The sequence below is a fragment of the Anabrus simplex genome, chromosome 1 (genome assembly GCF_040414725.1).
Source record: "Anabrus simplex isolate iqAnaSimp1 chromosome 1, ASM4041472v1, whole genome shotgun sequence".
NCBI lineage: Eukaryota > Metazoa > Arthropoda > Insecta > Orthoptera > Tettigoniidae > Anabrus > Anabrus simplex.
In genome coordinates, this window is record NC_090265.1 from 830,936,300 (window position 1) to 830,948,737 (window position 12,438).

Sequence of the window (12,438 nt, forward strand, 5' to 3'; positions counted from 1 at the left end):
TGTTTCTTTATTGAATAGGCCTCAGCAGGTTGGGTATTTTTACCCCTGTTTTCATGTGCTTGGTGGACAGCTTGAAGGTGGAGTTTGGTGTGGCCTTTGATAGGCTTGAACTTTGAGAACGGGTTGCTCTTTCTTAAATTTGGTTTCTGTGTGCCTCGAGCAGGCTTTACTGAGTAATAGGGAGTAAGTGCTCCTGGGCATGATTGGGGTTTTCTGCCCCTTTGTCAAACCTTGTATTTGGGTAAAGTTGGGCTAATTGCTCAAGAATTGTGTGTCTTGGTCTCGGAGCCCAAATCCTGTAACAACCGTAATTGTACATTCTTGATTTGTTGCTAGGCTACTGAGTATCTGTTATATTTGTTATTTCTTGATTTTGAAAAGAAAATATAACCTTGTTAAATTTTAAATTAACTTTAATTTCGTATATTGAGACCTAGTCATCCCAGCACCTTCTTTCACCTCTGCTGATCCACCAAACCACGGTAACACTTATAAATAAAAGCTGGAGATGTTACAGAGGTGAAAACTGGTACTAGGAATCATCTTTCATAAAAACCTATCTTTTTGTTTTAAGGAAAATCCACTTAACAGGGTAAGAAGAATTGAAAAAGCGTGTGAATATTTAAAATGAGTATATCTACAGTATATACTAAAATTAAGATGTTACAGACGTGAAAGTTGGCATTTGAAGTATCCTTTACAAACAAAGAAACATGATATTTCGTTTTCGAAAAAATTTAACGTGGGGTGGTGAAAATAAGTGAAGAAGGAGATGAGTTATTGTTATGAAGATATATTTCAAAAACTAAAGATGTTACAGACGTTAACATTGGTATTTGGAGTCTACTTTAAAAATAAAGGAACATGTAGTTTTTGTTTCCTAAAAAGCCTCTTAACGGGAGTAAAAAGGCATGAAAAATGAGTTGAATATATGATGATATTTATATATTGAAAACTGAAGATGCTACAAACGTGAAAATGTGTATTTGGAATCTCCCTTGAAAAGAAAGACGTGGAATATCCTTTAAAAAAGAAACACGAATATTTGTTTGTTTCCTTCTTGAAAGTGAATTGTATTTCACATGTACAGTTCTATGTCATATGTTCCAGAGTTACTCTGCCAGTAGTCTGGTCATATTAGCCCCTAAAGACAATACTACAAACATTGTTTACAAAGAGGTACTGGAGTAAATGAAACTCAATTTTTCGATGAGTTTTTATACATTAGGGCGTTTGAGATAATACCTTAGTGCACTAACCAGGAACGATTACTTTTATAGAATTATGAAATCCATGTGATTGAATACGCGGGTAACGGCTAGTAGCTAATATATTTAGCTGCAATTGAGGCTTCCCGGCCCGTATTTATATCATGTCCATAATATATTTAGTGTTAGACAGAGCTGATAATCACCTTGGTTAGACCTTAAATAATTAACGCCACTACCCCCAACAGCTAACATTCACAGGAGAATGCACTGAGGTGAAGGTCTGTAGTGCAGCACAGTACGCCATTCGGACTTCATTGCGCTGAGAGCTTCACCTGTGTGTTAACACATGAACATACTAATATTGCATGGGGAGTACACTGTCTCACATTTGGTTTGGAAGACTCGAGTTTACATCTGTAACACGGATAGTAAACTAAAATTATGTCATTCTGTCAACATGTCTGTGAGTGTAGTGTTCTCTGGTATAATTTCTGAAACAGTGGATTGCTCTGAAACTAACCGCTGAATCACTGGTTTATTTTGGGAATAATAATAATAATAATAATAATAATAATAATCATGATAATAATAATTGCACCAAGAATTGGCAGCGAAAGAGGAATTAAGGAAAGTGCGGGCTTTAAGATCGGAGCCATTTACCAGTCACGTAAAAGGGCGGTAGTAAAGTCAGCGAAAACCGAAGCTATCTGCTATGCTAAATATTTATTACTGCAAAGCATTGCAACAAGAAAAACTTCGTTTCAATGGAGGGGGGGGGAGACCTGCCCTTACATAATGCAAAATCTCCACTATTCTTTTCTTAACATGAAAGGAGTATATCACAACCCAATTCTCAAATAGGGGCCTTAAGCCATATACAAATTCAACTTCAATAAGGGCACAATTATACTAACTGCCCAATCAAGTAATCTGATTATACTAGAAAAGTGAGGCCCTGCCTCGTAAGCAATGTCCATAAAACACAATATGACGAATTACATTAAAAACAACATTTCCTTCAGGAAGCTTACTCTTTCCAAACAGTGAATGCCATAGCCTCTCCTAGCAGCAGAACCAAAACATTACATAGCCGAGGTTTAAGTAACTCTCTTTCTCAGCCCAAAGAAAGTTAACAAGCATTCTTCCTACCTCCACACCCGCAGATGGAATGAGCGGAGAGCCGCTGCTTCACAACCAGACAGCTTGCTAGCGCCGAGCGATCTGAACAACCCTCTACAAGAGGCATTGACCTTCGTCCACACGGACCACACCCCTCCCTCTCGGGTGGAGCGCGGCGAGGGGGAGAAGCGACGAGACGAGTGCGCAGATCGGGGGAAGGCTTGCCAACGTTAAGATGGGAAAATCCACCAGGGCGGAATAATTTCCCTTTTCCCTGGGGTCATGAAGGGGGAAGGGACGACATACATTTTATTAAAGAACGTGGGGAAATTATACATACATAAATATAAAATACACACACACACAGATCGATCTGGGCACATAAATGAAACTGAAAATGAAAATGAACGGCGAGGGAGCGTACTCATGGTACAATAATAATAATAATAATAATAATAATAATAATAATAATAATAATAATAATAATAATAATAATAATAATAGTAATATCTTTTTAAGAAGAAATGTGGCCGTACTCATAAGTTAGGAGCTACTACAGAACGTCCACACTTCTAACATACATTCCATTATACCCTCAGCGTCATCATCCGCATAAGCGATTTATTGCAAATGTGTCCAACGGTCTTCGTTTGACCCCGCGGGTCTTCAGTTTTTCATTTCGTTATCCTCTTCACACAGTGTACTGTAAACACTAGGTCTCACCTGCAAATGAATAACACGAAAATGGAGGGCCCAACATTCGATGTAGCGAGCAAGTGGGTATATGGTTTCAGTCATGTAGCTGTCAGCTTGCAAGCGCGGGACAGTGTATTCGAACGTCGCTGTTGGCAGCCCTGAAGATGATTTTGCATGGTTTCCCATTTTCACACCAGTCAAATTCTGGAGCTGTACTTTCATTAGAACCACGGTCGCTTCCTTGCACTCCTATCCTCTTCTTATACAACCGTCGCCATGACGCATGTGTCAGAGTTACATAAAGCAAATTAAAATACAGTAAAACTGGAACATTTGAAATTGCTATATATTCGAAAATCTGAATATCAATATCCTCTCCTCACGTGGAGCACCATTGGAGACATCTCTCTGAGCCCCAGATGGTGGTACCACAATGGTTATGAATATTCTTCTTCCCTTGGTTAAGATAATGAGCTTAACCTGCAGAAGACTCCCTACCTCAGCATAAATAAAGAACCATTATTTTCATTGCTAATTTATGTCATCTTATTTGAGGCTATTATTATTATTATTATTATTATTAGCAACAGGTGGCATGCGATATCTTTCTCTAAACGAAGTATAATAGATAATTCAATTTTTCAGTAAGCCTGAAGTATACGATACAGGGTTCATGAGCATAATATACAGGATACGGGGTTCCCTGGTGACGAAATCAGGGTATGTGATTCTGTGGTGATGACATCAGTATACGTGGCTTAATGGTAAAAAGTCATCATTAAAGGATCTAGGAGTACGCATTATCCCATCATTTTCCTCATATCGACTTATGTTGAGAACTGAGTTGACTGTGCTGTTAGAGGTACGCAGTTTGAGCTTGCATTCGGGAGATAGTGGGTTCGAGCGGCGCTGTCGGCAGCCATGAAGATTGTTTTCGATGGTTTCCCATTTTCACACCAGGCAAATGCTGGGGATGTAAGGCCATGGCCACTTCCTCCCCACTCCTAGCCTTTTCCTATACCATCCTCATCATAAGATCTATCTGTGTCGCTGAAATACATAGCAAATTGACAACAAAAGGAAATAAAAAATAAAATTAAGACCATTAATATATGTGTTATTGAACAGTGAATCTTATGTCCGATATAACGGTACCATTGAGGTAGACTAAGGCAATCTAGGGCAGCGGTTAGATGGTGAAAGAAGCTTTAAAAATGACTAAATATTCTGAAACATTACCATGCCTGGTGTCATTGCAAAGGGGAATTCCAGTAGAATTGTACTGTGCTACTACATCTTACACTTCAACCTTACCGGGCGAGTTGGCCGTGGGGTTAAGGGCGCGCAAAACATTGAACAAAAAAGAAGGGGAAAAAGGAAATTACGACCAATAATGTGTGTGTTAGTGAACGGTGAATCTTATGTCCGATATAGCGGTAAATTTGACATAGGCTAGGGAAATTTAAGGCAGAAGTTAGATGGTGAAAGAGACTTTAAAATCTTTAAAACGCTATTGTTTAATTTCCTTTACAATTCGCTTTACGTCGCACCGACACAGGTAGGTCCTATGACGACGATGGGATACGAGTATGAAGGAAGCGACCGTGGCCTTAATCAAGGTACAGGCCCAGCAATTACCTAGTGTGAAATTGGAAAACCACGGAAAAATCATCTTCATGGCTGCCGTCATTGGGGTCCGAACCCATTATCTCCCGAAGGAAACCTCCCTGCTGAGTGACCCTAACCACACGGCCAACTCACTCGGTCATACGCATTTAAAGCATGCTCAGAAATATGTCTATTCTTAGACATCCTTACTAATTCATATTCAGGGAACTAAATAAGAGAGAAGTATCCCGTTTGTCTGAATATACTTGCCTTGATATGTGAAAACAAACACTCATTGGCTTCATAATTCTGAGTCCAGGGTTTAAAAAACTCGTGTCCTCATCCTGAGGTAGCGCAGCTCTTTTCAGGCACACCCCCAATGGAGGTGAGCTGCATGTATCATTTCAACCACATACCAGCACTCCTGCCATTCTTAAATTTCTGGCAGTACCAGGAATCAAGCCTGGGCCCCCGAGGACGGCAGCTAATAACGATAACCGTTGCGCTACGGAGACGGATAGTCCAGGGATTAGTTATCAGAAACATACTAGTGGTTTTGAACTTGTATTTAGGACTGAGTTTTATCATACAAACGGATACTCTGTTCGTTAATGGCACACATTTTAATTGAGTATTTGTGATATGGAGCCTCCGTGGCTCAGGCGGCGCCTCGACGGCCTCTCACCACTGGGTTCCGTAGTTCAAATCCCGGTCACTCCATGTGAGATTTGTGCTAGACAAAGCGGAAGCGGGACAGGATTTTCTCCGGGTACGCCGGTTTTCCCTGTCACCTTTCATTCCAGCAATACTCTCCAAAATAATTCCATCTGCCAGTCATTAATCATTGCCCCAGAGGCCGGCTCAATTCCTATCCTCGCCGCTAGATGTGGCTTCATTCATTCCACCGGGTGAGTTGGCCGTGAGGTTAGAGGCGCGCAGCTGTGAGCCCGCATCCGGGAGATAGTGGGTTCGAACCCCACTGTCGGCAGACCTGAAGATAGTTTTCCGTGGTTTCCTGTTCTCACACTAGCCGCTTCCTTCCCATTCCATTTTGTATATAGAGCACAAATAAAATTTACTGTCAAACAACACTCCTAAGTCATTTTGTTGTGTTAGAGTTGGGATCAGTTTACTGAGGACGGAGTATTTACTATGAATAGGGGATTTAAGAAGCGTAATAGAAATAGAGGAAGACTTGGTAGGATTACGCTTAAGACGCCATGTAGAGTGTCATTCATAGGGAGGATGAAAAAGTTTCAGTTCGACGGCCGTACAGTCCTGAATTGGAATGCCAATCAGGCAAAATCGCCGTGAGGATTGAGGTACTCATCCCACCGATGCACCAGGTTGAGGATCCCCATGTGGTGAGATACCGTGTCCTGGTGCGTGAAGAAGTCCGTAACCGCCTGCTGCACATCTTCGTCCGACAAGAAACGTCGACCCTTCAAGCGAACGAAGGTGATGTCGACATCCATTATGGTAATGTCCTGGTCCACCCTAATCCAAGGAGAAATGTGACATGGCATAATTTTTGTTAGCATTGGTATCATATTCCAAACCAAAAATTGCAGCCATTCTAACTTTAAGATCATCCTACGGACCTGGTTATACACAACCATTCTCCAGTTTTAAACTGCCAATTTCTGCTTTCTATTCTCTGAAACCCATTTTACCGTGTGGGCAAACTAAAACTGGCCCCAGAAATATTTATAAGACTAACGCGGAATTTCCCCTTGTTAATGAACAGGAGAACTGTCCATCACAGGAAATGCTGGAAACCGTGATTTCGATGCACCAATCGGTCGCTGTCTCTTGTCTGCGCATGCGCATATCCCTCATGCTCTGTCCCGAGTACTTTGCTGTGTCATTATGTGTGAGGTCCGCCTCTGTGGTGTAGTGGTTAGCGTGATTAGCTGCCACCCCCGGAGGCCCGGGTTCGATTCCCGGCTCTGCCACGAAATTTGAAAAGTGGTACGAGGGCTGGAACGGGGTCCACTCAGCCTCGGGAGGTCAACTGAGTAGAGGTGGGTTCGATTCCCACCTCAGCCATCCTGGAAGTGGTTTTCCGTGGTTTCCCACTTCTCCCCCAGGCGAATGCCGGGTTGGTACCTAACTTAAGGCCACGGACGCTTTCTTCCCTCTTTCTAGTCTATCCCTTCCAATCTTCCCATCCCTCCACAAGGCCCCTGTTCAGCATAGCAGGTGAGGCCGTCTGGGCGAGGTACTGGTCATCCTCCCCAGTTGGGTCCCCGACCAAGAGTCTGAAGCTCCAGGACACTGCCCTTGAGGCGGTAGAGGTGGGATCCCTCGCTAAGTCCGAGGGAAAAACCGAACCTGGAGGGTAAACAGATGATGATGATGATGATGATTATGTGTGAGTGAGAGAGAGGAGCAGGCGTGTTCAGTGACCAGTTGAACGCAAAAAAATATGGTGCTCACGATAAAAGAGCACGTCTTCATTGTCGAGTGTTATGTGAATCACGATTCGTGGGAAACCTGTGCGGAACTGTTTGCGCAAGTGTTTTGGCAAAATCTCCAGCAAAGTCTGCAAAGCAAAACTTAGTGGCAAAATAGCGTGAAACGGGCTCTGTAGTCAATAAAAACCGTAACAATCCGAAAAGAGTTCAAACACCACCAAGCATTGCTCAAGTGAAAGAAAGCCTAGAGAGAAGTCCGACGAAATATCAATGACGTTTATCTGCTCAAGTGGGAGATCGTCGTGTCGAAATAGTATCTAAAAATACCTACATCTGTATCCTTACTGTTGTGCGTGCGTTAAAGCGTCCAGAGGAACCTTCGCGTGTTGAGACTGGCCGGTGGTTTCTGAATGAATTGGAATCAGGACGTTTGGATCCTCAGTTTTTCATTTCTGGGGCCATTTTCAACATTATTCTGTGATGTTCATTAACAAGGATCAATCTCGCATCAGTCCTATTATAAATATTTTTCGGACCGGTTGTATTTTGTTAAGTTAGCGGGAACTATGCAATGGTGCTTGAGTGTCTCGTGGCTCAGCAGTAGTACGTCTGATATTAAAGTGTAAGTACGTTTATCTCTTCTTTGAGGTCGAGAGGAATAAAATCAAATATCTTTAAGAAACTGTATGTTTTTATAATAGTATTCAATTCAGAACTGATTCAAAAAATCTGTAAAGTATAAAATATGCACGGGAATATTTTATGTTTATTACAACAGTGTACTTACCGGAACTCAGCAGCGCACAGCAGATACAAGAAACACCAGTATTGCTACTAGCAGGGATGCAGTGGCTGACGCCCAGTGTCGACTGCTTCCACACAACACCGTGTCGATATCACGACAGAGAGGCGCATACACGCGAATATTGGACAGTGTTTCAGCAATCCTGTTGAGGAAGAGCGCCTCCTCCTTGCGACACTTGAGTCTGCTGGCTACGTATATACAACGCACGAAGCCGTGCTTGGCGCTAGAAAACAGAAGAAACAAAATGTCAGTAATTCATTATAAACATGCAGTAACTCTCTCCACTAACACGAAAATAATAATAATAATAATAATAATAATAATAATAATAATAATAATAATAATAAAAATAAAATAATAATAATAATAACAATAATAATAAATTCTAAATTTATGGACGTATTGATAGAATGAGTGATCAGAGATTAGTCAAAAGTATTCCGAACCTTGCCCTGTCACTGAAACGTAAAAAAAAAAAAATCGGCTGCTCGAACTTGGAAAAGATCTTCAAGAAATAGGCAGCACAGATGACATTGTGTTAGACAGATCTTAGTTCAGAAAATTAGTCGACAATCACCGATTTACACATTATCCAAGCACTGCCACCAACAAACCTTGTCAGAAGATCGCAAGAAAAGCCACAGCGAGAAGAGAAACAGGCAACGACATTAGTTCAATCGCGCTCCTTAGTTCGGAATAACGAAGAAATAAGAAATGCTAAATTGAAACATTACAAAACAGTTATCCTACCGGAATCTCTATATGTAGCAGAAACCTTAACTTTAGAATATCATTCTAAAATTGCAGATTTTGAAAAACAAGAACGTAAAAGTAAAATTATAATGAATATTTTCGGTCCCAAATTTGACTATGGAATTTCGATCGAAAGGTGAACTGCAGACTTCTATAATCACACAGATAGTTTCATTATTTCTGTACGTAGGAGACGTTTGAAATTTTTGGAACACATTTTAGCTGGAAGAAACAAGAGGGGACCTGAATGAATTGAACATCGGGAAAAAATCCTGAGAAGTCGCGAAGTCTTCAGGACTTCAAACACATGCTTATGGTGAAAACTAGCAGCAGGACTTGTACAAAGTCGTCAGAAGAACGGAAGGGGCAACACAGTGAGTTTATAAAGAGATATTGGAAGAGTACGAAGGCGAAACACGTCAAGCCAATGAACAAGTTCTAACCCGCTCTATGAATGGGCATAACATAATAATAATAATAATAATAATAATAACAACAATATTGGTGCTTTCACGGCCCATATTTGTAGACAGGATATAGGCTTTTTGGGTTATGCCGTGTCGAGAAAACAAAAGTAATCTTTACTTTCCGCAGAGAACTATGCTCCACGTGTTGAGAAGAACATCTCGATTGTTCACGATGAAGACTTCTACAATAATGGGGGTTGTAATTTAAGAATGCTTTACCGTTGGTCGCTGTACTTGGTGCGCTCATTCGTCACCAGGTGGCTCGCTGAATGCCGACACAGCGCTCCAAGCGGGAGCTGACAACATTAAGTTCCAATTAAGATGTTATATCACGCGGTGTTTGTGTGTGTGTGTGTGTGTGTGTGTGTGTGAGAGAGAGAGAGAGAAGAAACATACGTCATCAGACGAAGCAGGCACGAATGTAGTAGAAGGAGAATTCTTAAATTCAGACCCTTATTATTTTAGAAGGGGCTGCCTGGCCGAGGTGGTAAAGGCGTGCTCGGTTCGCCCGGAAGGACGTGGGTTCTAATCCCCGCCAGGAAGTCGTAAAATTTAAGAAACGAGATTTCCACTTCCGGAGGTGCATATGGCCCTGAGGTTCATTTAGCCTACACCTAATATAAGTACCAGGTCAATTCCTGAGGGCAAATGCGGTCGGGCGTAGAACTAACCACTCTACCCTATCAAGTGACGAGGTTACGGATACCATCCACCCCTCCAATGGCCTCCATGACTTGTACGAAGATGAAAATTATCGTAACTTTTTATAAATTATCCACTCTTCAATTATTTCTTTTAAAATTTGTTTTACATATCACCAACACAGATAGGTCATATGGTGACAATGGTATAGGAAAAGGCTAGGATTGGTAAGGACGTGACCGTGGCCTTAATGAGGAACAGCCCCAGCATTTGCTATGAAGATAGGAAACCAAGGAAAACAATCTTCAACAGTGTACCTTAATTAAGGCCACGACCGCTTCCTTCCAACTCCTAGGCCTTTCCTATCCCAGCATCGTCATAAGACCTATGTGTTTTGGTGTGACGTAAAGCAAATTAAGAAACCTTCCGTACAATATTGATTTGTAATTTTTAAGTTCTTTTCTTCCGATTGAGTTAAAGGAAGGGTAGATTAAAACTTATTTCCCCCTTTTAATGTGGAACGTAAGGAGAAAAAAATAATCCTGTTTGCTTAGTCGATAAGATTTTTAAGGTTAACTTTGTAATTGCAAGTTTCACATCAGACACTTTGTTTAATTTTGTTATTTTTAAGAAATGTGGCCTGGAAAATTTCCTTTTAATCTCGCCAATTCAGTTATGAAACATGGAAGGTAATAAATAATAATAATAATAATAATAATAATCGTATGGCCTCAGCTACCGTGTGCAGACATTTCGATTTGACGCCATCTGGCTGTCTGTTCGTCAATTTCGACGTTCCGTTTTACTCTAGGTCCGCTAGATGGCAGACAGAGTAAACCGGATCTCTCTTGGGCGTCTATGGCTGAGATTTAATTAATTTTGTCGGGTAAATACCAAATGGTCCGCCTCTGTGGTGTAGTGGTTAGCGTGATTAGCTGCCACCCCCGGAGGCCCGGGTTCGATTCCCGGCTCTGCCACGAAATTTGAAAAGTGGTACGAGGGCTGGAACGGGGTCCACTCAGCCTCGGGAGGTCAACTGAGTAGAGGTGGGTTCGATTCCCACCTCAGCCATCCTGGAAGTGGTTTTCCGTGGTTTCCCACTTCTCCTCCAGGCGAATGCCGGGATGGTACCTAACTTAAGGCCACGGCCGCTTCCTTCCCTCTTCCTTGCCTATCCCTTCCAATCTTCCCATCCCTCCACAAGGCCCCTGTTCAGCATAGCAGGTGAGGCCGCCTGGGCGAGGTACTGGTCATACTCCCCAGTTGTATCCCCGACCAAGAGTCTGAAGCTCCAGGACACTGCCCGGGCGGTAGAGGTGGGATCCCTCGCTAAGTCCGAGGGAAAAACCGAACCTGGGGGGTAAACGTATGATGATGATGATGAAATACCAAATGTATCACCAGAGATCTTTTACATGCCGACATCGTACGACATGGAGTGTCGAATGGACTTTTTTCCGCCCTTCAAAAATCCGACTACCTCTGCCGGGTTTGAACCCGCTATCTTGGGATCCGGAAGCCGACACTCTACCACGGATCCACAGAGGCAGCTACATGGAAGGTGATTATAGGGTATCATAATAAACGTCGGATGAACCTCATTAGCGCATTCATAGGTCTACATATCAGGATTCTGATGTGGGGGACAGGCATTGAAGCACGCCTCATATTCAGCGAGAGTACAATACGATTTACATTTCTCTATGGGCCGTGATAGCCGAGTGGTATCGTTACTCAGATCTCACTAAGTTGGCCACAGTTCGAAATCCAGTCGATCAAGTGGTATTTTTGAAGTGTAATACCACGAGGCAGTTATCAAATTTAGATTAGAATAGAATACTGCCATCCCCTAGTTCTGGATCGCCTGGGAATGGGGAGAGAGTAATAGTTTATTGCAATACAAATTGCTTTTAGTAATGTTTTATTTTACCTGGCAAGATCAAAGCCTTCAGGCCTTCTCTTCTATCTAACCAGGCACTGAAATTAAAGCCTTCAGGCCTTCTCTTCTATCTAACCAGGCACATTTTATTACTTCACAATAATGATTTAGTACAAATTAAATTAATAATAATACAAGGATGATGAGTGATGATATTAAATTAAGTAAATTAGATATAATAAAGTTCTTAAAATTAATATCCAACATGTAAGGAGGTAGTACATCAAATTTAATAACATTTGAAAAACAAATCGGGTAAGAATTTTAGACTAATCTTCTACCGGGACATCCATGACAATAGAATGGTTGTGAGTAGCAGCATCAAGTTTACAGATGATCCTTACTGGTCCCCTAAGTGCTTCCTTGAAAGTGCGAATAGCGCTTAACCCTCTGATGCTTTCGGGAAGGAGGCTCAATTCACGGGAGGCAATTACTGTGAATGACTTATTGTAGATGGCATTTCTATGGGTAGTTAAAGTAAGGATTGAATTAATAGCATATCTGGTGTTAAGACTGTGGTAGGAAGATAGATGTTTGAAACATGAAGTCAGCTAAAACGGCTGTGAAGAATGAAGAATTTTATGGAGATGGCATACAGTATGCACAGTGCGACGGATTTCTAGTCGGGGCCAAGACAGGTGGTTATATGAAGGAGTTACATGGTCATAGTACCGTAGGTTACAGACGTTGATAGACGCATGATTTCCCTTCCTACAATTAGTTTATCTACTACTACATGAAACATTACAGTTAAGCATAATAACAATTTACACACACTCTC

At 41.7% G+C, this 12,438-nt stretch overlaps 1 protein-coding gene across 1 annotated transcript in view; it reads right to left on the minus strand.

The window, feature by feature from the left end:
* LOC136857191 (uncharacterized) overlaps positions 1-12,438 on the minus strand; it is a 971,464-nt gene that overhangs the window by 6,042 nt on the left and 952,984 nt on the right. Inside the window, exon 5 of the mRNA XM_068227647.1 lies at positions 7,839-8,079. Within this exon, the coding sequence (XP_068083748.1) occupies positions 7,845-8,079 (235 nt within the window). The 3' untranslated portion in view covers positions 7,839-7,844. The remainder of the gene's footprint in view (positions 1-7,838; positions 8,080-12,438) is intronic.